Consider the following 25,688-nt stretch of genomic DNA (forward strand, 5'->3'; position numbering starts at 1 on the left):
TAATTAGAGACAGAACATATTACTACTCAAGTTCAATGAAAAAATAAATAGTGAATTGAAATTTGAACAAATGTGATTCAAGATTTTAACAGAAACAGCAAACCCACAATACTGGTAAAGTCTAGCCATACCGATTCTATGTAGATTCATGCTGTTGAAGGGGTTTTTGTTGAAAATGTTGTCATTCTATCTATATAGTCTTTGGTTGTCATGTTTGTTTACATGAAGTGAGGAATTGTCGGTGTTTAAAGGGTTTTATCAGAAACAATCTAAATTGGTTTGGTAAATTTTACAATCAAAAGCAATAAAGGAAATATAATAAAGCCCTTGATCTGTTAGACAATAAAATACAAATCTATTCTGAAACTGCGATAACCTAAACGATAAGATTTTTTAAAAAAACTCCCGTTGTATATAAATGGCAATTTAATTTAATTATAATGACGAGCACCTTGTCTACTGAAATTCGAACGCCTCCGAAAATAGCACCGAAACCAGGTAAATAATCTTACAATACTACATGTTTTTTTTTTTAATATGTGTACTTAATTCTGAATAAACATTTATTTAATTGTTCTCACTAACCTTGGAGGTTTCTGCTCATTGGGAGGGAAAAAATGTAAGTAGTTATTAAAGAATAGTCGGAAAAAAAAAGAAGGAAAATAGTAACAGGAAATATTAAAAAGAGTCACATTAATAATTGTTTGTGATGCTGCATGTAGGTGGGTGTGCCACCAACCTCGCTCACCTGTGATCCTAATGGTTAAATGGTTTAGATTTTTGTTATGACATCATCTAGGGCTACGCCTACTTATACCTGGTTTGCCACCACCTCCCTCTTTACACACAACCTCCCTTGCTATGGTTATTTGCACAGCGTAACATTTGCTGTGCGTGCTTCTTTAATTGAATAGTTCGCCACCAGCTTGTAAGAAAGGGCGTGGTAAATATGTAGTTGGGCGGTATTTGCGAAAAAAAATGTTAAAAATCTGAAAATACCTTTTGTTATATGCTCTTCAACTTCCTCTTTTCATTAAAAGTGGCGGAGGTAAGAAATTGCAAATACTTTAGGAGATATCGAATTTTTAAATTTCTTCATATGTAGTTGAGCGGTATTTGCGAAAAAAAATGTTAAAAATCCGAAAATACCTTTATTATATGCTCTTCAACTTCCTCTTTTCATTAAAAGCGGCGGAGATTTGAAATTCCAAATACTTTAGGAGATATCAAATTTTTAAATTTCATCACAATACCAGCGCATTCCTGTGGCGTGCGTGCACCATTGTTTCTTGTTTACGTACGAGTATCTATTTTTTTATTGGATAATGATGTCACGTGATTGTTCGTGATAGGCCAGAATTCAAATGAACTAATACGTGATTATTTAGTTCAATTATTTTTTAAAATGGTGTTTAATTACCGCCTCCAACTTAGGTGAGTTTTTAACGTTTCTAATTTTAAAGTCTTATTTGTTATTTTGATATTGTTGCGCAAGTAATAAGTAACAAAAAAAATTACGTGAGTTGTTACTGTGCATCCTTTGTTACAGGTTTGTTAGGTAAGGTCAGTTACATTATAAATCATTTAAAACTAAAGAATAATTAAAATTAATTCACATTATTTTTAATATCACCTTAGTTTGAAAGTATTTATAATGTAACTGACCTGACCTAATCAACCATTTTTACCTTTATTATTTTACATATTTACCTTTATTCCCTCAAATTTTATTGTGTCCAGCTGCATTAATTAACCTTTTCATTAAATAATTTTTAAAATTTCAGTGGTCTTCAGGCAGACTAAAATTCCAGAAACCTCCCCTAAGCATCAATTCAGTTTTAAAATATTATAACTATAAACACAATTTCAAATGTTTTGTGAATCGGTGTTGATATGTTTTAATTATGTGAAGCATTTTATGACTTATTTATTTAACCTATGTGGCATGATTTAATTATAACATAATGGTCATCAGCAAGGTGGTTAGTGTCCTGGTAGTGGCCATTTTGTTACATCTGGCCCAGTCTGAATCTACCACCGCTCGAGATAGGACATGAAAACACCCCGAGGCCTCGAGGACTTCATCGCCTGCCATCACTCACTAGTCTTTCTGTTTTCATAGTTGAAATTAGGTACCTTAATAGCTTTCTTTATATCCTCTGGGCCTGCCTTGGGAGGCAGACTCCTTAAATAAATAGGTATTCTTTCAGTCTTTACAGAGACTTTGTCATTAACATGAAAATCATTGGTCATGAGTGTGACTGACCTCAAACCATAACTATTCGTGACTTGTGGCATTTTTAGCTGTTAATTAACTAAAGTACAAAGGGCATCTAAGTTATTCACATGAATAAATCAAATTAGTCACAAGTTATTTTAATTCTTTACAACATCTAGATGAATACTGGTACCAGGCGTGTGGGATGCCTGTAAGAGCCCACAGGGTATGTCTGCAAGTAAGCGTGCCAGTTCAGAAGGATTGAGGTAGCTTTTAAGCAGCAATTTGAGTCAAGACTCTTCACTGATCACTTCACGACTTGAGAGGGTGTTTTCCCACCACTGGGTCCATTGGCCCATTAACATATGGTGGTGCCCATGCAATTAATCTGTGTAGTAAATATATTTCTTTGTAAAAGTTTAATTCTGAGACTGAAATAAATTGTTAAATTTCAGGTCGAGTAAGAGTTGTTAGAGCACTATTCAAGTACACTGCACAGCATGTAAGTACATATGACATATTAAATATCTGTGATGCATTCCAGCTAAACTGAACACTGTTATATAATTTCCAAGTATTTTATTTCAGTTAAGAATGTATGAAAATATGAAACTGCATGTTTCAATTTTGTACCTACAGTTGACAAGTGTGACCATTATGAGTCTATTCCAAAATGTTCTGATTTGCTGGAAAGCTCTAGTCAGTAATTTTTAGGAGTTACGTTTGGCCCTTGATTTGTTTAAAATTGTTTATGTCAATTGGGCTCGCTCAAGTAACATGTCAAAATGTTTCAGTTAACAAAGCTATGTTTTATCATGTGATAACTGGTGCATGCTTAACATTAATATTCTCATAAAAAAAAGATTTATTTTCCAATTTAGAGATCACATTTTTGCATCCAAAAGCAATGTTTTATAGACAAAAAAAAATTAATAGTAGTACTAACATTATTAAGTACCCCATACAATTAAATAACTTTTTTGTTGCATCTTGGTAGTAAATAATTAATGTGTATTGGGGTGTATGCCCGTTACATTATACCCTTCCCTGAGGGTCGTTTAGATGAAAATATTACATAAATTTTAGCAAAAATCTTTAAAAAGCTGGGCTATTGTAAGCGGAAACTCAGTGTAAGTTGCCTAAAATAGCTGCAGTCAGCAGGGGTGGACAGACACCTAGTCGCAACAAGCACATGACATTGTCAGTCCTGGAGGGTATAAATATTCGTCCAGCTCGGGGCCAGTACAACAGTCTTCAGAGGGGACCAAATGAGAGCTGGCCGACGATGACGACAATAGAAGGCTGCTGGGAATCTCGACGATACTTCAGCAAGTGAGTTGACTTCACTCAGCCCAGCACTCACGCCACAAAACCCTCCAAGCTACCATAAGGGATACCCTAGCTACTAGCTCAGCAAGTAAGGACTCGCTCTGCAAAATACAGTCCATTCAAGCATGGTTGGCCGCTTATCAACTAAAGAAGGGGCTAGTTAACTGCTCAGCCACTAGGGAGTCTCCTAGTGAGCACTATTACAAAAGGAGGGAGAAACAAGACCTGGACTCACCCAGTGAGAGCGAGCTATGGGGTACACCAACAGAAGAAAATGATGGTTATTAGATGCCACAACTAACCGAGGGAGATGGGAAAACGAGTCTGTGTAGGAAGATGAATGTTGGGAAAGGTGCCAACCTGGGACAACTGCAACTCATTCAGCGAGGCGGTAGAGTGCACAGCTACGGGCCTACTCGCCTTGACAACCGGAGGAGCCCGTGGAACGAGAGAAAGAGACCTAAAACCAAAAACTAAGGCTAGTAATCAATATGGTTTACTCCTTTACTCCACACAGTCGGCGGGGGTTTAATAGATTAGTAACATCCTTTTGCATTGAGGCTAATTCAAGGTAAAACCGAAAGCGGAAAGACTAGTCTTGCAAAGAGCTAAGGAGGCTCTTTTTAATAAGTGTAAGTAAGCTTTAATGCTCACTAGGACCAAGAGCTGAAGATCCAGTTGCATAAACACTTAAACAATAATCTAAACTGTTTTGAGAAGGCAACTACCACCCTAGGAAAGTAGAGTACAACTTTAATTCAATATTTTGACTTACAATAGATTTAAGTTGCATTTTGAACTGGCAGGGTTAATGTTATGTTTATGCTCAGGTGTATGTAACCAAACCATATTTGTATAGGTTTTGTACCTGCCAGGAATGTGGTAACAAATAGCGGCGCTTGGAAACCCAGTTCACAAGATATTTTAGCTTATAAAACTATAAAGAATCTTGCTCTTAACTTGCATTGCAGTAGGAATTTGCTGTTACTTTCCAATACACAATTTTTGCTGTAAATGCTGTTGTTTCAACATGTGTAGTTTTAAAATTCTGAAAATAAAATTTTGAAGTTAATTTTTTGTAACATTTACCTTAGCTGAAGTGGAAGTCTCTTTTTCTAAGAGTATTAAATACCTAGTGTTCTTAAAAAATAGCATACTACTCACCATTACTGTGGGTGCTCTAGTTCTATGGGTTGTTTTTATTGATTCTTTTCAAACATTATTACTATTACAGTGTATCAAGAACATTATCTGAGTCTGTGATTGCCGAGATACCACACTCATTTTTCATGGGTTGGTGGTTCGATTTCAGCATGAACAACACTGAGTTGGTACTCTGAGTGATTTTAAGTCCTTTTTAATTGTATAAGTTTCACTGCGTTAAGCCTCTGTGCTTAACCATGTGAAAAAAACCTAAAACACTTCAAGCACTGTCAAAAACTAGCTGACTGATGTTCACAGCCGATTTGAGGAAGATATCTTGACACTTCCACTCTCAAGCAAACTGTGCTATTGCAGTCAAACTGTAATTTTTCTTTAACAACTATCTTGTTCCTGTTGTCTTTGCTTTTGTGTTGATTTAAGTGTTTTTGTTGCAGCCAGATGAATTATCATTCCAAGAAGGTGATCTCCTGTATGTGTTTGATGAAGCGACTGATCCTAATTGGTGGAAAGCTCGTTGTGGAAACCAGACTGGCCTTATACCAAGCAATTATGGTAATGATTTTTTTTTCTTATAAATTTTATGTCTTTTAGGCTAGCAAGAAATGTAAAGGTTATTTTTTTTACAAGTCATCGAAACAGTGGAACCTTAATAGGATGACATGAGATCAATAATTTATGGTACAGGATAGTGAAAATACAACTTACAACCAAAATATAAAAAACAAAAGCGTGAAACATTGAGTGAGATGTGGGTTTGGATATCCACTTAGACAGATCTGGATCATCAAAGAAGCTGAGCAGTTACCACCAGCTGCCTCCCGCCCTTCCTTCCTTACCAACCTTCCCATGTGTTGCCGCTGGAGCACCATTTGCATGGGCAGGCTAGGCTTCAGCTTTTAACTGCATCAGTTGAGTTTGAGTAAGTGTCAATTTCTATTTAGCAATCATCCCATCCAATCTTAAGTTGGCGCAAGGAATGGTGCATCTTAGCCGTATTCAAGGTAAAAATGCTTTAAGGCCCCTCCCTTTCCAAATCCACAATCTCATTTTCGTGCCGTGCGTGTTTCAGTGGAGAACCACGGAGAGGAGATCAATTTTCCCCTCCACGAAGCAGCTCGCAGGGGCAACCTAAGTTTCCTGCAAGAGTGCTTGCAGCAAGGTGTGTCCGCCACGGGGCTGGACCAGATGGGCAACACTGCACTGTACTGGGCCAGCCACGGAGGACATTTAGACTGTGTCTCCCAGCTGCTGGCTCAGTCCAACACCATGGTTAATGCCCAGGTATCATTCTTCATTCTTAGCTAATCATCTCAATTGGGTAAATTACCTATATGTAGGAGATATCTTGGTTGATCTTTGCTTCTGTGATGTTTTTTTTTTTTTTTTTCAGTATATTTGAATTTTCTCTCATTTCAAGTTACATAATTTTTTTAAACATTTTGCAGGATTAAATTTTATACTTTTTTTATTATTTGATAAATTATTCTGTATTAAGTTGTATGAATTAACATTTATATTAGCTAAGAGAACATGAAAAGGTTCTCATTTTAAGAAGACATGTTATGTATTATTGAATTCAATGAACCAAACACATTTTATTTGTGTTTCTGTAAATTAGGCTTTTCATTGAGGGGTGCAATTTCTTTAGTATTAAGATAATAAGTAATTTTATCTTCCATTTTAGTTTTTTATGTTATTTCTCATCTTAGGCAGTGAAATTTACTAGTTTGGTGGCAGTTTTCTTTTAATGAGCTACTACTCTTGAATGTAGTAACACCAGTATTGTGGATTAATGATGGGCATTTTTGAGCATAGTTTTGAAAATGAGAGTTGATAACATACTATGTTTTAATTTAATTAAGAATAGCAATAATACATAATCATTAACCTAGCCAGGCCAGAAAACTAGATGCAGATGTAAACAATTGACTGCCATGTTTATTTGTGAAATAACAGAAAAAGTTGGCCAAAAAAGCGGCTTTACTTCTGACTGTCAATGCTCGTGCTTTCATTATCAAAGTAACCATCAAAATTTGTTTTTGTTCTTCTAATAATGATGGCCTGGGCTACATAAAGTACTAAACATATAATAATAAAGTTTTAGCTATATTAGGAAGTATCGGGTCATCTATACCCGTTAACTGGATATGTAAAATAGTGCATAGTGATAGTGCAGGGCAGTATTTAAAGAAATATTGTCCATAGAGGTAAATTAATTTTTAAGTAAATTTTCACGGTTTGTGCACGTCTATGCTAGGACATATTCCCAGTTTTCTTTTAGCACATATTGACTTTTAAGGCAACAGAAGCATTTGTAAACACCTAAAATTGAGCTAACTAACGTGCTAGTCTAGTTTCGTCCACATTCAAAATAATTTGTTTTGTTTATTTTGCAGTAGAGCCTCCAGTCCTTAACATGACAAATCAAAAGTACAGTAAACTCCTGATCACCCCTTTTTGGAACCTACCGATGCCCGGATAATTGAAATCGTATAAAAAAAAAAACTCAGTTAATCTGTTTCACGTTTAAGGGCCGCCTTTGAATTTGGGTCGCACCATATTTATCTTTAGTAGAATTCTGAGCAAAAGTGAAGTCTTTGTGTACTGTCTCTTGGCTTATTGGGACGCAAACCATATGGCACTGTGATGCCATGCAGTGTTTCTCTGTTTGCTGGAGAGTGTGGCAGTCTCCCACTCCTTGCTTTCCCCCTCTCTGTCTCTCCTGTAAATTAAAAGTGATTATTTTACCCCTTGGTGGCTATGTGCTAAGTGTGGGATTGGTGTAGTCATAATATACATACATAGTAGCACAAGTCCACGAAGACTGTATTATTTTATATGATTATTAAAGTACACCAGAGTTCCTTCAACACAAACACTGCTTAACATTTCATTGGCATCTGGCTCATTAGAGACTGTACGAGATATGAGAATGAAACAGTGAAGGACTGCAAGAGTAGGGGGGGGGGGGGGGTCACTTCCCTCCCCTGCATACATCCTTTTAAGAGGAAGTAAACAAATAGATTACACTATCAGCACATGGTGACCAAGCAAGGAAACTTGCATCCTGTTTCGGGTGTGGTTGATTCTTCCTTCCGAATCCAGATATCACTTTCCTTCTTAGTTACTGTGGTTATCTGCCAACATCATGCCTCAATAACTGCCTACTAAAGTGCCACTTTTACTTATATTAATATTCAGGGTTATTTGGCCCAGAGGGAACTGACTTGTTATATTCATTATATTGGTAATTATTGGGTCAGAGATGATGTTTGAAGGAGCGCCTGACTGATGTTTCAGAACAAGCTCGGGGACACGGCGCTCCACGCGGCCGCGGCGCGCGGCCACTACGAAGCGGTCGAGCTGCTGCTGCGGCACGGGGCCGACTCGTGGGTGCAGAACAAGGATGGTCACACCGCCCTGGAGCTGGCCATGAGCTCTGCCGTGACCAACGCCATCCAGATGAGCAGGTCGGCGTCCCTCGGCAACACCAGCTCCGCTTCCTACGCTGCCGACGACTATGGCGACGATTCAGACTGAGCTCCGTTGCTCAAACAGCACCGTGTGTGTTGCCTTAATTGCCTTCGAGAAGTTGGAAAGCATGTAAAGTGATCATTGATGTGTGGACTCGGGTGTCAAACTGAAACCTCCAATATAACCCAAGTAATCATTTAAATTACTTGCTGAGTTTTTTTTATCAACACATGTTCAATTAGTATTGGGTTGAGTTAATTTCATTTGTCATAACAGATTATTTCATGAAGATTTCAAAATGAATTACAATTCTAATTTAGCTATTTATACTGAAGACAACTTATAAGTATAACACACAAATGTTTTCATGTAAATAAAATAGGTTAAGTTTTTACACTGTATTTTAGATATTAGTATAGTCATAACATAAAATATCTGCTTAATTATTTATATTGATAACATCAAATGCTTTAAGCTCCATTCAAAAATTTACATCCTATTAGTTAACCTATTATAAGGTTTCTTTTAATAATTAAACAAAAACGAACAACGAAACAATAGACTGTTTATATGCATTGTATTGTGGTGATGTTAGAAGATATGAACATGGACAATGGCAAGGAAGATACAGTAGTCTCTTGAAGAAACAATCTCATAGTAGCATGGCCAGTACACTGTGGTGATGCATTCTTTGGTGTAAAACTGAAAACTGTAAAGTATTAATAAGGCAATATCTATTATATTTAGTAGATTAATGATTAATTTTTGAGATAAAGTTATTCAAATTGCATAAGTATTGCGACATAATATTTTTAATAACAATAAAAAAAGGAGGGGGGTGTTTGCTTTTGGCTGAGAAATCTTTAAAGCTTGCTCAGTTAAATGGAAGGTGCTCAACATAATGTTAAGTGAAATAATTGTTATTATGTATTGCATTAATAGGGTTAATTCCTAGAAAATAAATTTTGTTATAGCCAATGTCATTTAAATGATTACAGTGTTTAATACAAACACACAACATTTTATTTCTGTACATTATTTAGTTTCTAATGTGTTTCAAATGAAAGTGTTAAGTTTTCGAAAGCTGCCAAAAAAATAGATAATGACTCATTATTTGTTGCAAGTTCATGACAACATATTAATTTTGGCTGGATACTGATGTTTAATAAAGCATGAGCCTTAAGAATATGTGGACATATGTTTTGTAGTTAAGTGATAAGTAGTAAACATTGATTAACCTATTAAAAGGTGTTGTTGAAGCAGTTATATTTTTTAAATGACAGATAAATAATTTTTAGAATTTGAGCTACATCAAACTAATATTAATGATTTACACGCCTCTAGTTTTTGTGGTATTAGGTATTAGGCATGTACCAAAAATAAGGCTGTGTAAAGAAAGACACTCCATTTTTACATTGTGATATAGTATTCTAAGTTAGTGAATAAGTGTTTTACTTTTAATATTTATCATATTTGTGACAATTTTTTTAAGATTATGTGATGATGGCTTTTGCTGTTGTATTTATCAAACGGGACCACAACTGAATGTTTTGATGTATATAATATATTCAATAAAGTATAATATCCTTTCAAGCATATGTATTGGTCATGTGTAATAAATGCATCATTTTACAGGGAAAAGCATTCAGAAGAACAATTAAAAAATATAGTGACAAGCTCTGAACTGACTACAGGATTTATTTTTCATTGCACCAAAGACAAAATATATAGTTACAGCTAAAATCATTAAAAGAACCAATGCCGACCTTCATGCTTTAAAAATGGGCTTAAAATTTTTATAATTTAACCTGCTATAAACACAAGTTCCTATGGGAAACAGTTGAAATCCAATTGTGATTCAAATTATTAATAAAAAATTCAAAGTTGCATATTATTTACTCTGAATACCTGACACCGTCTCCACTACCTCCATTGATTTTTACGTGATTTTTATATGGTTTGTGATCTCAGGGTAGGTTCGGCCTTGTGGCTAGAGGTAGGGGTTAACGCAGTAGGGCCCCCCGAGCTGTTATGGCCACTCGGGACGCCTGAAGAAGAACACAAAATTACTGATTGATGCCTGATGAATTTATTACGGCACAGCCCTATACATAGTGCTGCCCGTCCTGGTCGTAACGGTTGTCCCGAATTGAATAGTCACACGATTTTACTACGCGTGAAGGACCTTCTTGCACATGATGCAGCGGTTACAGAATAAACCCTAACATGACATTACACCCTGACGAATAAAACACTTCACTATTACACTTTACGTATTACACTGGGCTAATGACACGTAGGCCCGTAACTCCGGCGACTCTACCTGACACTTGTCCCAGATATCGACTCGTTAGTAAGTTTGGTGGCACGATACCGAGCGGCGGTTACAAAATAAACCCTAATATGACATATTATACCCTGACGAATAAAACTTCACTATTACACCTTACGTATTACACTGGGCTAATGACTCGTAGGCCCGTAACTCCGGCGACTCTACCTGACTCTTAGACTTGTCTCAGATACTGACTCGTTAATAAGTTTGATGGCACGTGTCGCCTACTGGCTGCCCCGTGCGGGCTGAAACTATGTAGCCGGTCGGCTAGGTTGTTGCGTGAAGCGCCGACGTAACTTCTCGTAGACTCCCCACAGTACTTACGTATTATGCTGAACACTCGTCTTGGAGCACTGATTAATTTAAGTGAAATACCACATGATAAATTGAGGCCGACCACGGAACTGTACGAAAAAGATTGAGAAAGATTACGACTATTGAAACTACATGTCGGTGAAAACAAAAGTTGCTGGTTCTGTGTTGCGCGGAGCTGCCGGCCTCTCCGAGCTCCTGGACACTGCCGCTCTCACAGCGCGTGACCCCCCTCCCCCGCCAGCCCTCCCGTGGAAACGTGTGATTTTCGCAGGAAACTGAACCGGCCAGGTTTGGGACAAGGCGCACAGTGAAACATAATTTTGAAGGAATTAAAATATTAATTGATGAAAATAATGTCTAATAAAATCCTGTGGAAAAAATACATATATTACATTTGTTGTAGTTCGGCGGAGGGATATGCCACATCCAGCCGGATCCTTCCACCGACGTAGCACTTGTTGCCTGGCGTTCGCCTCGTTGCACGCTCTATGGTGCGCGCACGAGCGCGTTCTTTGCACACGCCTTTGTGAGACGTTGATGAGGCATAGCGGTCTATGCGACATAGAGGAGCATTAGCGGTCGGCGTCATACCTATCAAATATATTTACTTTCAAGTTTAGTAAATTAAAATTGTGCATATAACTTTTGCACAATATAGCCTGTAAAATCTGTTTTTGATACTCAATTATCACATTTAGTGGCACAAACATTTTAAAATCTTTTCTTCCTTAGGTCAATGACTTAGTGTTTTTTTCAAAAGCAGTACCAGAACTTGCAAAATAAATGCAATTAAACACAAATAAACTTAAGTCACAGTAACACAATAATATATGTATTAATCTTTTAAAAATTATAATAAAATTTCACAGAAAACAAACGGAAAAATTGTTGAACTCCAAGTTAATGTTCATCACTTACTTTTCTTGAAAAGTTTCATGAAAAGAACCGTATCTGGAAGAGAAAAAAAAATGTGTTATTCATTTATGGTTGTTACAAATTAAGTTATTGTCATAACTAATATACGGCAGATACTTTTCAGTAATGTAAATACAAAATAAACTTGCACCTTTGTGTAAGACCAAAGACCCCTGTATAAATTCTTTTGGGTCACATTTTGTAAGGAAAATTTCTAAATAAGTGTGTGTACACATGTATAAAAAAAATGATCGTTTAGCTTACACTCTTAAAAATCTATGGTATGGCTGCCGTAATCAAGAATGAAAATAAACAAGAATACATATTAATTTAAATTTGCAATATTACGTACATGTGTTTATAGTTTGATCTGTGCTCTGCAATACATTATTTACACATTCCAGATGACCCTGTTGTGCACATGGTTTGGATAGTCCATTTTATAACTAAGAATTTTTTTATGTTCCTGTAGTTTATGTTAATGTACTATTAGCATTATATATATATAGTTCATATGTCTTCAACGAGAAATTTGTGTTGTCAAGTGAATAAGTTAAATAAAACTATTAATCACACCTAGTTATCATGTCTTCTATAATATAGTATTTTATTCCCAATGAATTCTGGAAAAACTCTGTGGGTGTGAAGGCCTTTGACCTAACATCAGCTTGCTAAAACCATCCACAGAGCTGGCTAAAGACCCTCTCTGCACAAAACTACTGTGTTTTCTCGCATAATCGTCGCACATTTTATTCTAAAATCAAGTTTGAAAAGTAGGGGTGCAACGATTATGCGTAAAAATTTTTTTTTTGTTAGGTAAAGTTATTCATAAAAGCAAAACCTGTTCATGGAAAGTATGTTTATTTTTAAAAAAAAGGTGGAGTATACAATAGCACGCCAAATAATTTATATTAATAAGTCATTAAACAAAAACCTTTCTTCAATTTTAAATAGAAAAACAAAATCTGTGACGCGAACACAAGTCACTTGAATATGTGACTTGAACTAACGTGCAACTGTCGTAGTACACGCCACGAAAGAGTGCGGGCCATCAAATGTAGTTAACTCGGCACCTGACAGAGAGCGCGCGTTGCATGCATCGGCGAGATATTGATATTAGACTACGTGCGCGCGCTCTATACGGGAAGCAACATAACCAAACATGAATGATGCCAACTAGCGCTGGCTATATGTTTATAAGCGGTACACCGCGGCAACGTAGACGATCATATAAAGGAAATAACGTTGAAAAAGTCTTCAAAAGAAAATTTACACTTCAAACAACTTAGTATTTCCGTTAATTAAATAAGTGGTCATGTCCGAATAAATATTAGATTCTACTTTAAAATACATAGTTTTATACGGAAAATATACCTACACTGGTACACCGCGGCGATGCAGACGATCAGATAAAGGAAATAATGTTTAAAAACGTCTTTAAAAGAAAATTTACACGACGGACAACTTGGTATTTCCGTTAATTAAATAAGTGGTCATGTCCGAATAAATATTAGATTCTACTTTAAAATACACCGTTTTATACGGAAAAGATACCTACACAAACCGCTCGGGATATAATAGCGGGACCAAAAACAACATGTGATGTTTACGCGAGAAGTTTTTTTATCACAATTTTGACGGCCTAAAATATAGGTGCGACGATTACGCTATAAAAGAGGGTACTTGTTCACATGGCACAAGACAATCTATTTGCAAGGCAGCATTCTCTATGACAGTAGAGAATGGGGAGGGGGGGACAGTAACTTGGGTGCTGCGTCAACAATTTCACTCTGAACGCCTTCAGAGACGTAATGTGAAATAAATCCACCAAGCTCTGACATTGAATTTTTTTGAGTCTAAATCATTGTCAGAAGCTTCACTAAAACACATGATTACCCAAATTAAAATTACATAAGGATATAGAATTGAAAACAAATGAGTTGATAAAGACCTCTTAATGAACCACCACATGTCCCTAGCGAGGCCAACACTCAACTGACAGAAGGATGTCTCTGCGACGAGGGAGAAGTGACGTGACAACACTGATGACTCAAGTCAGGTTACTGCTACCCCCTAGTTACAACCAGTGTTGGTTGTATTTACATAATTACTAGATAGCACTATTTCCAGGATAGTTGTAACTACCTAGTTTTAGCTTCTGTTTAAACACACCGTTTTGAGTTGATGCTAAAATAACCAAGAAGTAATACTAATTGTGTAACACTTTCGTGCTTGTGCCAAACAGCGATACTATCAATTGCCGCTGTAAAACAAATAAACATAAATTTGAGACATTAAAATATTTAATTTTCATAGATCGTCTGCTGTGTTACAAATCTTTGACATTCAACCTGCTATTCCAAAATGGTGTCTTTTCCAGCATTTTGAATTGTAAATGGCTGAAGAAAATGTTTTATGTTTTTTGGACAGTGTAATTATGTATAATTAACAGTACTTTAAGTAAACTGCGCAAAAGTAAATATGAAACTACGTAGTGAATTAATTGCAAAATAATAGTACATGAGTAGAGAGGGTGAAAAATAGCATTTATTCTGGTCATTTATAGCATTCAAATATTTACTTGTAGCATTTTTATAGCATTTATTACCAATATTATAGAATTTTATAAGCGCTTCTCCAACCACAGGGACATAATTTTTCCTCAGTGTAGATGCTTGGGGTATGTCCCCAGAACCAGGAATGTACTTGATGTATTTCCTTACAACTGGATCATCAATTTTTCTAAGAGGGATATTAGCCTTGAGAAACATTTTCACAGTCTCTTCAATAAATTCCTTTTTCTCAATTTTTGCTCTTTTTTTGGTTATGCAGTATTGTTGGTAATGTTGCATGTTGTTTCCTGTCATCTTGCTCAGAAAATTGCTTGAGTCTGTCAATGTGCCCCGATGTTTTAATATGTTTTTCCGACGTATCCTTTTTCTCCCAGTTGATGCGAAGGTTGCACGGCTTGCACATCAAAATATTCGTATCGCTAACATAAAAATGATGGCCCTTATAATCCGATGCGCGCGAATGTACAGAAACGGACACCTAAAAACAATTACTGTATGGTAAAATGTGAGCACTTTATCAAAAATCCGCACAAACTACACTTTGTTGACAAACAGCGTAAAAACCAACGGTAAAAACAAAGCAAAGGTTTACTGCACCGCATAGATAAGCTGCACCGTATGTGTACTGTAGAAAATGGCGCTACAGAAATACATAGAGATCGTCAATCGATATATCGAACGACGTAGTACCGTTGCCTACGAGATTCAACGACACTACTCGTACGCAGTAACTTCGATAATTTCATAGAGAGAATGTACCGCGGCCATATTTTATTTCTCTCCAATTGTTTGTAAAGTTGTTGACAATGCCGAAAAAAGTGTTGGCAGCAATTCTTTGGCAACATGGTGGCGTGGTTTGTTTCTAGAGTAAATATTAGGGTTTGATTACATGTACGTGAAAAATTAACATTAAAAATGTCAAATTTTCCATGAGAAATTATTGTAAAATGTATTTTTTATGTTAGTTTTGCCCGGCAAAGTGTTTACGAGAAGTTTTTAGTGTCAATTCGCAGGAATATGGGATTTTCGCATTTAATCGCAAGTAATTAACGAGTCGCATTAATTCGCGGCTATATCGTTTTTACGATTTTTCACCCTCTCTATACATGAGTTTACCCTCATTGCACATGTCAAACATGAATCTATTTTAGTGAGGATTCCTTGATAGGTTCCTTCTAGTACAATATCTCGTCATCACTGGTATAAACCCAATTATTGGTGGTATAATCCTCTAATTGTTTGAGACAAGTCGAACTTTAGCTACTCACTCGACTCGGCTCAAGTTTTTGAGCCTTGATCCATCCCTTCTTTTTCTACTTTAAAAACATATCCAAGAAAAACCATGCTCATTTAATAACCAGCCGAATGCTTAACAAACACAGCTCAGGAAACAAACGTGAAGGCCCGACTCACATATGAAGATTACGACCACAGCTGCTATCATGACCCAGAGCCAGCACTTCCAGGCTCGCCGACTGTGCTCTCCCAGGCGATCAGACGCCACCTTCAGCTTGTCCAGGTTATTGTCCGCCTGCTGTGACGACTTCTGGACAGTCTGCAAGCAGTCGCCACTTAGCAGCGGGTCCCCACGAACACTTGTCATCTTGCGTCACAACACTTTTACATCAGCCCATTACAAAATTATAGTTACCTTAGTTTTTAACACTACCATTACGACTTGAGTACAGTTTATCTTTATAATACAAAAAGAGGTGATTTGTTACTAATTTAAGGGCTGCTGCGAAAAGAGAAAATGTTTGAAAATGGTATATTTCAGCTTATGTTCTATGGTTATTCCAAAAATGGCATTTATGATTTATATGATGCTAACGTAATCAATCCTGTATGCCATTTTATAGTATTTTAAACATAGAGAACTTATCTAACCAACCATTCAAAATGTAAAATAACAGAAAATTACTTAAAATTCTGTAAGGCTGTTTGATAGAACTATCAATAGGGGCATGTATTTTTCACTAAATTTTCAGACCACTCGAACTGCAGAATGCCCATGCTTGCGATTGTTTCCTTGAAGTTGGCAGCCATCTGTAAGAGAAGCCATTGCCCTAATTGGCTGGGCCATTCTTAACAAGTTTGCTTTTACAATGAATAGCTTTGATTGGTGTGCTGAAATTAACCCACCCAACCATGATACAGAGGCAATACTACAAATTTTTAACACACAGCGGTCTGGAAAACATTTTGCAAAAATCGCATCTCTAACTATAAAAGATAAAAAAGGAAACTTGAAAAATCATCAGAATTTGTTTTTAGATATCACCCACGCTTAATATCTTAAATATTTACTGTGTTTTATCACATAATAGTCAAAATTTGGAGAAAACAAATTTTGACATAAAAGTTGATTATTTTTGTCTTGTTGTTAGATTCCCAACACTTTGTATAGGTAGTTTTCCCGCATAAAACAATGTATATTAAAGTTGAAATCTAATATTCAATCTGATTTTACAGCTCACTTATTTAATTAACAGAAATACGAAGTTGTCTAATGTGTACATGTTCTTTTAAAGACATTTTCAAACATTATAACCTTTATCTGTTCTTCGCCGCTGTGTACTGCTTATGAAAATGTAGCCAGCGCTAGTTAGCATCATTCATGTTTGGTTATATTGCTGTCCATATAGAGTGTGCGCACAATGTCAAATATCGATATTGATAGCTCACCAATTGCATGCAGCATGCTTGCTGTCTAGTGCCAAGTTAACTACATTTGATAACCCACACTCGGGTCACGGTTTTCTTTTTTCTATTTACAGTTGAAAAAAATGTTTGTTGCATTATTTATTCATTTAAATTGTTTGGCATGCTTTTGTAGATTCTACTTTATAAATAAATGTACTTTCCATGAATAGGTTTTGTTTTTATGAATAACTTTACCTAACAGAAAAATGCTTTTTTTGCATAAGAATTGAAACCCTCCGAATTGAAACCCTCCTTTTTCAACTTGATTTTAGTATAAAATGTGAGACGATTATGAAATAAAACACAGTACTGTTCGTTAAAATATCTAATTGGATAAGCATATGTAATGATCCAATGTTAAACTTTGTCCAGTAAAGCTTCAACACAGATGTATGGTATATACACGGCTTGACAGTCGAGATGAAGACAGTGTCTGTGATCTTCGAAATATACACGCCTTTACAGTAATTTTTAATAAATGTAAAAGAGTATGCACATAAAACAAGAGGGAAATTAGTTACATAGCTTTTAACAGACACACCAGTGCACCTGATCCATCAGCGTACAGGTTAATCTTTATTTACTTAAAGGAACACACTTAGGTATTTCATTAATGAACATTCTCTTTTGAACAGTAAAGCATTTTTCTGTTGAGCATGGCTTGTTCAACAAATTCATTGTCACATTTTTGCTCTTATATCTAAACTTATAATATACTGGTATCATTTAAACTGAGATAACCCAATAAAAAAATAAAATTTGGTTTTACTTCAACTTCAAAACATTTATTAACAAAAAATAACTAAAACTGTTACCTTTTCTACGTACGCCAGTAAATCTAGGCTATCGACTATATTTTTACTTCAAATTCATGGCAATGTCCTAGCGAAATGCTAAAGATAAAGAGAATACCTCAGTGTCCTTCTTGATGATGGTGTTTGCGAGCTGCGACTGCTCCTTCAAGTTGCGAGCCAGCAGTAGCATGTCCTCCGCTATCTTCTCCTGCATGGAGTGGTGGTACTTGAGCAGCACATCCAGATCCTCGGTGGAGGCCTTCCCTTTTCTCTGCCGGACATTATCCTCCGACTCTTGGGCTGTGCGAGAACACGATACTGCTACCTCCAATTCGTTACTACTTCAGCTTCACTCGGCGCTCACACAGAACAAGTACTTACCATATGTCCATGGGCTGACACAATTATTATAACCATCAAAAATGAATTTACAAATTACAACAATAACTGAAAAATCACTACTGGCTGCCTAATGAACTTCCAAAGTGTTTCCTGAGAAAAACGCAGCTCACCCTTTCCACTGTTGAACAACTGGCCTCTGAGTTCTCTGCTGTACTTGGCAGTAGTTTTCTGGTGTATCTCTTTAGAGGCGGTGTCCGTGCTGGTGGCCGGACCGTGCGACAACATCTGGGCCGCCACCACCTTCTCTGCCAGCGACGGCTGGTTCAAGACCACACGCAATACCCATCACATCACCAGTCTCCGCACTCCACGCACTCCTGCCAGTGCAGTACGCACCACCATTGCCTTTTCAAAGTTAAGAAATTAGTTACAAGTATTGCATATGAATACCACCATCTTTCCTCCCAGATAAAATAAATTGCACAGTTAGATAAATCAATGGATAAAATGCTCAATTTATATTAATATTTCATCCAATCTCACCACAAATGAAAAAAAAAAACAAGAGAGTATTTTGATGTTTATTTATTACACATGATGCATGTATCGTTCCAACTGTTAACAAATGTTAACAAATTGAATGCAAGATGATCTTGACTACATGGTGATCTTGCATTGTTCTATTTCACGAGTTCACGGCTATCACGGAAAACTAAAAGTTTGCTGCCAACCCCATTGAAAAAAAAAATGCAAAGGAAAGATGAAAACACTGTTTATGTAGGCATACTGAAATTGTCTTAGTCCACTTAGTAGGTACAAGAGAAAAATATACCTTACCCAAAATGGGCTTCTATTTAAGTACATTGGCTAAATATCCTCCAGAAGCATAAATAACTTACAAGTTTATTTGTTTCAATTAGCCTTTTAAGGAAGGTCACTCTCCTGACGTACTCTGACATTGTATCCTTTTCTGGTTTGCTGCAAAACACAAACTAGTTTATAACACTTTGGTTATATTAAATTACAAATATAGTTAGCATTGTATTAATATCTAGATACTACATACCTTGGAAGTTTCTGAAGATCTGCCACCATTTCATCCAGTGAACCAACATACTAAAAAAAAAACAAATTGAATTGATTCATTTAGCATGCAGTTCTTAGAGAGAAACTACTCATGCAGTGGTTCATTTCAACAACAAACCAAACAATCACGTAACAAGAACAAGTAAATCTATACTAATAATGAAACTGTTCTAGTCAAGAAGTCTATACATTGGACGAAATGAAGAAAAATCTATTGGAAATGCCTATTTACAATACGTACTGAGAATTCAAAAATAAAGTTTTTAAAATTTTTGTCTGTTTGTTTGAGCATCAATTGAAAACCTTGATGAATTTTGATGAACTATTTTTTATTAGGAAGGTCTTTGGCTAACTTAAAAACTAGGCTATTAATTAATAATTACAGAATTCCAGCCCTAGGGGGTAAAAAAGGGGTGAACATGGTTTTAAGATAGTTAATTATAACTCTGAAACTAATCAAGCTAAAGAAAAGATATTGGGTACGGCACCAATAATTAACATTCAAAATCATCCAAAAAAAATTTTAATTTTTGGAAAAACAACTCTTAAGGGGTAAAAAAGGAGTAAGAATGTCTTAAAGCTAAATAATATTTTTGAACATAAATGATATTGGGTACCAATAATAAAAATACATATACAAGCAACCACAATTTATTTTTAATTTTAGAAATTCAACCCCTAAGGGGTGAAAAAAGGTAGGTATGTTTTTAAGATTAATAATTATGCATGCAAATATAATTAAGGGCAGTAAATTATTTTGGGTACGAATAATAAATATATAATAACTACCAACCACAATTTTTAATTTTTCTGAAATTATAAACGTAAGGGGTGAAAAAGGGGTAAGTTTTTAAGATTGTTAATTATATTTCTGAATTATAATAAAAGTAATAAATTAAATGGGGTGCCTATAATAAACATACAAAAATTATCAACCACAATTAATAAATTTTGCGAAATGCAACCATAAGGGGTGATCAAAATAAATATGGTTTTAAGATTAATAACATCTCCAAATAAAATTAAGCATTATAAATTTTTTTGGTACCAATAATAAACATAAGAAAACTACCAACCACAAGTTTAATATTTTGTGAAATTCAACATCTAAAGGGTGAAAAAGAGGTAAATATTGATTGAAGATAATTAATTATATCTCCTAGGCTAACTCAGAATAACAAAAGATACAAGGGATAAATAATAAAAATTAGAAATCTACCAACCATAATTTTACTATTTTGCAAAATGCAACCCCTAAGAGTTGAAAAAAGGTAAGTAAGAATTTAAAATTAATAATTATATTTCTGAATTAAATAATTAAATTAAGCCTAATAAATTATTTTGGGTATCAATAATAAAAATACGAAAATTACCAACCACAAATTTACCAGTTGCGAAATTCAAACCCTAAGGTTTTTTAAAGGGGTAGGTGTGTTTTTAAAATAAAAACCAGCACTTCAAATTCAGTTAGAAAAAAAAACACACACACACACACAACACTTGTATTTCGAGTTATGTATTGCTTATTTTTGCATTTATTAAAATTTGGCTTTTAGGGGAGTGAAAATGGGGTGTCTTCGTTTATTTTTAAAAAAAATTCTCTAAAACTAATTAAATAAGATGTAAAATGATGGTAAAAATAATAAAATATTAAATTATTAATTTACTTGTTTGCAAGATTTCGCCCCTAAGGGCTGTAAAGAGGTTAAGTTTGGCTCAAAGAAGAAAATGCATGTTTCCGAATCTACTAGTTCTAATGGTTAGAAATAAAGAATGAACTCTAAGCATATAAAGTTAAAAATTTTATCTTTTAGGTTTTCTGGACTTCTTCTTTTAAGGTTTGTGAAAAGAGAGTAAGTTATGTTTTATCATAAAAAAATTCAAAAATCCATAGAAAACAAAGCTAGAATAAAGAATTTTAGCATAAATAACGTAAATAATTAATTAAGTAATTTTAATTTTTTTTTATATTCTACCCTAAAAGCAGTGAAACAGGCTCATGTTAGTTCTTATAGTAATAAATCATATATCTAAGATAAAGGTAAGAAACTGAGCAAGAATAACATACAATATTATTATTTAACATCATGTTTTAAAGTTTACCATTTTTCTGTATCCGAGACCACATAAGGTTTTTTTACTATAAAAGTTCTTGAAGACAATCAAGAAGGCTCCAAGTTATGTTGTATGATTTATAAACATGCAAAATCTACCCACATATTTTTACAACATGCTGAAGTTATACATTTTAAAAGGTGAAATATTGTAAATATAGATTTAACATTAAAAAATATCTTCTTATCAAGTAAACTTTATTTACTTAAGTTGTTGGAAATGATAAATAAATATACCCTCAGCTAACTTCTTTTATTCAACTTTTTTTAGTAATATTTCCTCATTTAAAACTGGGGTTAGTATTATTTTTAAAAATTAAATAAATAAATAAATATATATATATATATATATATATATATATATATATATATATATATATATATATATATATATGAAATCCATTAAATCAGTATTGGCTGGATAAATTAAAACATAATATAAATATAAGTTTATTATAATTATTTTAGAATTCAATCAGCAGTAAAAAAAAAAAAAAAAAAAAACAGGGTGAGTTTGGTCTTTGTTTGGTTAACAGATATTGCCATATTTATTTACTTCTGAACTTTTACATTAGCATCCCTGTGAGAAAAGAGAAGAGGGGTGAAATTTTTTTTTGGATTTTATTCAAGTAATATTAAGCAAACTGAGAATCAACTAATACTTTGTATAATAAATTTAATATTATACTCTTTAATTCAAATAATGATGTGATTGTATCTTATATCCTTAAATAATGCGAGGTATTTGTAATAAGGTGAAATTATATATTCTAAGCATAGCTTTAACCATAGTAATTGAAAGTGTTAGTGTAAAACTATGGTACAACCATAGTTAAAATGAAATAAGTGATTATTTAACAATTCTTTAAAATTGTTTACCTCATGAAATCAAAAGGAGGTAAGTGTGATTTCATCAAGGTAAAATCAGATACTTGATCTATACTAAAAATTCACAAGGCCTACGCGTACCAATTTAAAAAGAATCATTCTTAAATAGTTTTGTTACGAAATAAATCTTTTATGCACCTGACAGTTGTATTATATTTTTATTTAGTAAAAATTTTTGAAATTAATCACATACTTTTCTTTGAATGGTAAGATTTTAGAAATAGGCCTACTCTGAAATAACGCGAGCGAAGCCACGATTTTTAAGCTTAGACATTCTATAAAACAAGTTTGAAGAATAGGTACATTAAAGTCTGGCAGTGCCTATGCTATACAACAACACACTGCAGTAAATGTTTCCCACTGCAAGCTAAAAGCTAAAGAATATTCTTAACCTTTGCAACGTGGTAGTTGAACAATTTAATACATTTGCACCCAATTGTAATGTTACATGCACACACCCATACGCAACCACATGCACCCATGCGCACACAAACACACATATTCTAAGGTGACCAGAAATTAATTTTTATATATATATATATATATATATATATATATATATATATATATAAATTGCTCAACAAAAATATACAAGAGACTAACATGAGTAGCAAGCATTAGCGTCCCATATTTTTTTTATACAAACATTGTTAAATACATATTCAAACAGACCTTCTCTAATCTCCAGTTGTTTTGTTGATCATCTTTGGCAAGTTGTTCACACTGGGACAGTAATCGTCGAAAATTTATTTCTAGTCTTGACATCCCCATGGCTTCCGAGTATAACGGAGCCGTTCACCTGACGAGATGAAAATGAAAATTTGCATAACAGCTTGTATTTTAATCATTTACTACTTAAGTACTTCACTTACAAAATAAATTCAAAAGTCTGAGTTTATAATTCACCTACTGTGTGAACTTTGGTATTAAGATTACAAAAAAAAAAAAATTCAATGACTACATACCATGATATAACATACGTAGAGTACATCTCAGCTAATCTGAGAATTTTGGAATTAACTTCTTACTGTAATTTGTGTCAAATATAGTAAAAAATAATAATAATAATAATTGAGTGTCTTGCACTTGATTCACATAACAAAAATTAAAAATTATACTTAAAACTTGCTTGAACTAAAAGAATACACTTCAAAAAGAATTTAAATGTGTTCAGAATGGCTAGAATTCATTAAATGTTGCTAATACAGCTTATTTGTAAAATTTTACCGGCTAAACATTCACACACTTTTCTAATGAACACATACACAAAATAAAAATACTTCTTAACTCAAAACTAGTTTCTAGTTAAAATATAAGTAGTTAAATCAACCCAGCAGAGGTGCTAATTAATGTTTAATTTTATGACTCAGAAACAATCCTCCATTATAAAGAAATTAATTGAGATTTTTTTTGTTCGGATACCCTATACACACCATATTCATTTTCTTGAGATTAAAAGTATACACGATATGTAGACAAATGAACAGTCAGAAAAAAGATTTACAGCATTTTTTTTATATAGAATTTCTGTAAATAAAATCAGTGAGAAAACTTTAATTTTATCCATACCATTTTTTCTGCCATAAACAAAGTGATATTTATTACATCACACTCAGATTTCAACCTCATGTGACAAAAAATAATTGCAAATTCTGCACACCAGCATTGCAGCAAACTAACACTAAACCCAAATGCTATAAACATTGTGAACAGTTATTGGGTCAGCAATAGAGGAAAATTTTTTGTATAACCATTTCATTTATTGCCCTCGTACCTAGACCACCTGTTTAAGTTATAAGCCACAATTATTATTTCAAATGCATACTATACTAGTGAGATAATTAAGTGTAAGACACTAGAAAGCAATGACTGAAAAAAAATTAAAAATTAAGGGGTTTTGGGTGATGCTAGCTTGATGAACTATCCTTTAAAAGTGCATGTTTAAGTTCAATTTTGCATCCCATTTTTATTTTAAAACTGTGCAATTATGCTTCCTGAAATACAAATAGCATTTTCATGGGGGGCACATCCATCTTTCTGCAGGATTTTCTCCGTTCCTACTGTTTAGTTATTTAAATGAGGAATATATTACAAAAGATACACGGGTGGACCTTCACAATCTCTTAATTTACGCTCCAAATAGCCAAATGGTACCCTAAATTACAATAATTAGAATTTTTTTTAAGCACCTACACTTTCGTGTACAACTAATAAATAAATAAGTACGCATTTGTAGAAAAATGGGGCAGTCATATACACAACAGGTTAACCTTTAAAAATTGAAAACGTTTTCGAGCACCAGACTACTTCTTTCCAGTCAAAGTTAAAGAAGAGTACAGTATAAATTGCTCATACATTTATATTATAATGTGAAAATTAATTGTGTAAAATGTTTATTACAGTTAATACATAACCTATACCATAAATGAAGCAACCAGCGCCAGAGATACGAAACCCATGTTATGATTTTAAAATATCTTAGACATAGTGAATACTAATCTAAAACAACAAAACAGAATGCGTGGTCCCAATATAAATGAATCTACAGAATTTTTCTTAAAAAATTGTAAATTTTAGATTAGGTTTATTTAACAAATTTTAAGCATAAAAGATAATAAATAATAAATAATACGTAAACAAGTGTTTACAGGCAGATAGGTAGTATAAAGTCTAAAGTTAGATTATAAGAATATAGTGAGAGAGGGAATTTGACTTGACAAGCATAATGGAAATAGAAATTGCCTGTGAACGGTATTTTTTTTTTGTTATTCTCACTTTCACTTGCACAGACTCTATTTGAACTCTTCCAATAACTTTGGTTAATCTTAGCTACAGTCTGATATAGGTATTAGGTTTATTCATTTTGCTTCTCCTTTTGTTGCTCGGAGTTGCCAAGGTCAAAGGTAAACCTGTTTGATGCTAAACACGCTTTGAAAAAAATGCCGTTATTATTAGCAGGGTGCTTTAGAATTACATTATACTATAAATTTTTAATTTTCACTTAACTTATGTGTTTACATTTAAAAATTCATAATTAAAAAAAATTTTTTAATGCTTGATTAAAATCGGGACCTAAATGCCTCCAGAATATTTTTTATCTCAGAAATAAATAACATCTGCATGCCATACTGATTCTGGTTAATCGAATGTGAAAGATATTAGACTATAAAGAAACCCTCCCAACCGATCCATCATTCTGTCATTCGGGGCATTTAGTGTAGGTAAGACCAGAATCTGCTAATTTCGCCCCCTTCGTTTAAGAGTTTAAATAGAACATAATAACACTGACGCGAACCCCGCTACCTCTATGAAAATTTACGTGATTTTAGTATTGTTCGGGATCTCAGGGTAGGTTCGACCTTGTGGTTAGAGGTAGTGGTTCGACGCAGTAGGGCCCCCCGAGCTGTTTAGGCCACTCGGGACGCCTGATAAGAACAA

At 34.3% G+C, this 25,688-nt stretch overlaps 2 protein-coding genes across 4 annotated transcripts; one reads left to right on the plus strand and one right to left on the minus strand.

Annotated features, from left to right (window-relative positions):
• Positions 1-177: 177 nt before the first annotated feature.
• LOC134532945 (osteoclast-stimulating factor 1-like) lies at positions 178-9,778 on the plus strand. Its single transcript, XM_063370019.1, has 5 exons — positions 178-498; positions 2,674-2,720; positions 5,146-5,263; positions 5,781-5,992; positions 8,012-9,778. Exons 1-5 carry the CDS (start codon positions 441-443, stop codon positions 8,249-8,251), a joined length of 675 nt encoding a protein of 224 aa, XP_063226089.1. The 5' UTR covers positions 178-440; the 3' UTR covers positions 8,252-9,778.
• Positions 9,779-10,251: 473 nt separating this feature from the next.
• LOC134532944 (vesicle transport protein USE1) lies at positions 10,252-24,734 on the minus strand. Of its 3 annotated transcripts, none has more exons than XM_063370016.1 (8): positions 24,671-24,734; positions 22,923-23,049; positions 19,229-19,278; positions 19,062-19,140; positions 18,333-18,480; positions 17,939-18,120; positions 15,737-15,878; positions 10,252-11,786 (listed from the first exon to the last, which is right to left on the minus strand). In XM_063370016.1, exons 2-8 carry the CDS (start codon positions 23,019-23,021, stop codon positions 11,746-11,748), a joined length of 741 nt encoding a protein of 246 aa, XP_063226086.1. In that variant the 5' UTR covers positions 23,022-23,049; positions 24,671-24,734; the 3' UTR covers positions 10,252-11,745. The 3 variants fall into 3 exon arrangements, with proteins under 3 accessions (XP_063226086.1, XP_063226087.1, XP_063226088.1); XM_063370017.1 differs by lacking the exon at positions 24,671-24,734 and adding an exon at positions 24,521-24,592; XM_063370018.1 differs by lacking the exon at positions 24,671-24,734 and adding an exon at positions 23,216-23,235.
• Positions 24,735-25,688: the final 954 nt, after the last annotated feature.

Source organism: Bacillus rossius, chromosome 6 (genome assembly GCF_032445375.1).
Source record: "Bacillus rossius redtenbacheri isolate Brsri chromosome 6, Brsri_v3, whole genome shotgun sequence".
Lineage (NCBI taxonomy): Eukaryota > Metazoa > Arthropoda > Insecta > Phasmatodea > Bacillidae > Bacillus > Bacillus rossius.

Bases quoted from the DNA above. Each gene is read 5' to 3' on its own strand.
- LOC134532945 (XM_063370019.1), top strand. From the start codon at position 441: ATGACGAGCACCTTGTCTACTGAAATTCGAACGCCTCCGAAAATAGCA. The intron at 2,721-5,145 runs GTAAGTACATAT...TTTTTGTTGCAG, and splicing joins TCAAGTACACTGCACAGCAT to CCAGATGAATTATCATTCCA. The intron at 5,264-5,780 runs GTAATGATTTTT...TGCGTGTTTCAG, and splicing joins CCTTATACCAAGCAATTATG to TGGAGAACCACGGAGAGGAG.
- LOC134532944 (XM_063370016.1), bottom strand. From the start codon at position 23,021: ATGGGGATGTCAAGACTAGAAATAAATTTTCGACGATTACTGTCCCAG. The intron at 18,121-18,332 runs GTGAGCTGCGTT...GTTCTCGCACAG, and splicing joins GTTGTTCAACAGTGGAAAGG to CCCAAGAGTCGGAGGATAAT. The intron at 11,787-15,736 runs GTGAGTCGGGCC...TTTCTCTTCCAG, and splicing joins TGTGGTCGTAATCTTCATAT to ATACGGTTCTTTTCATGAAA.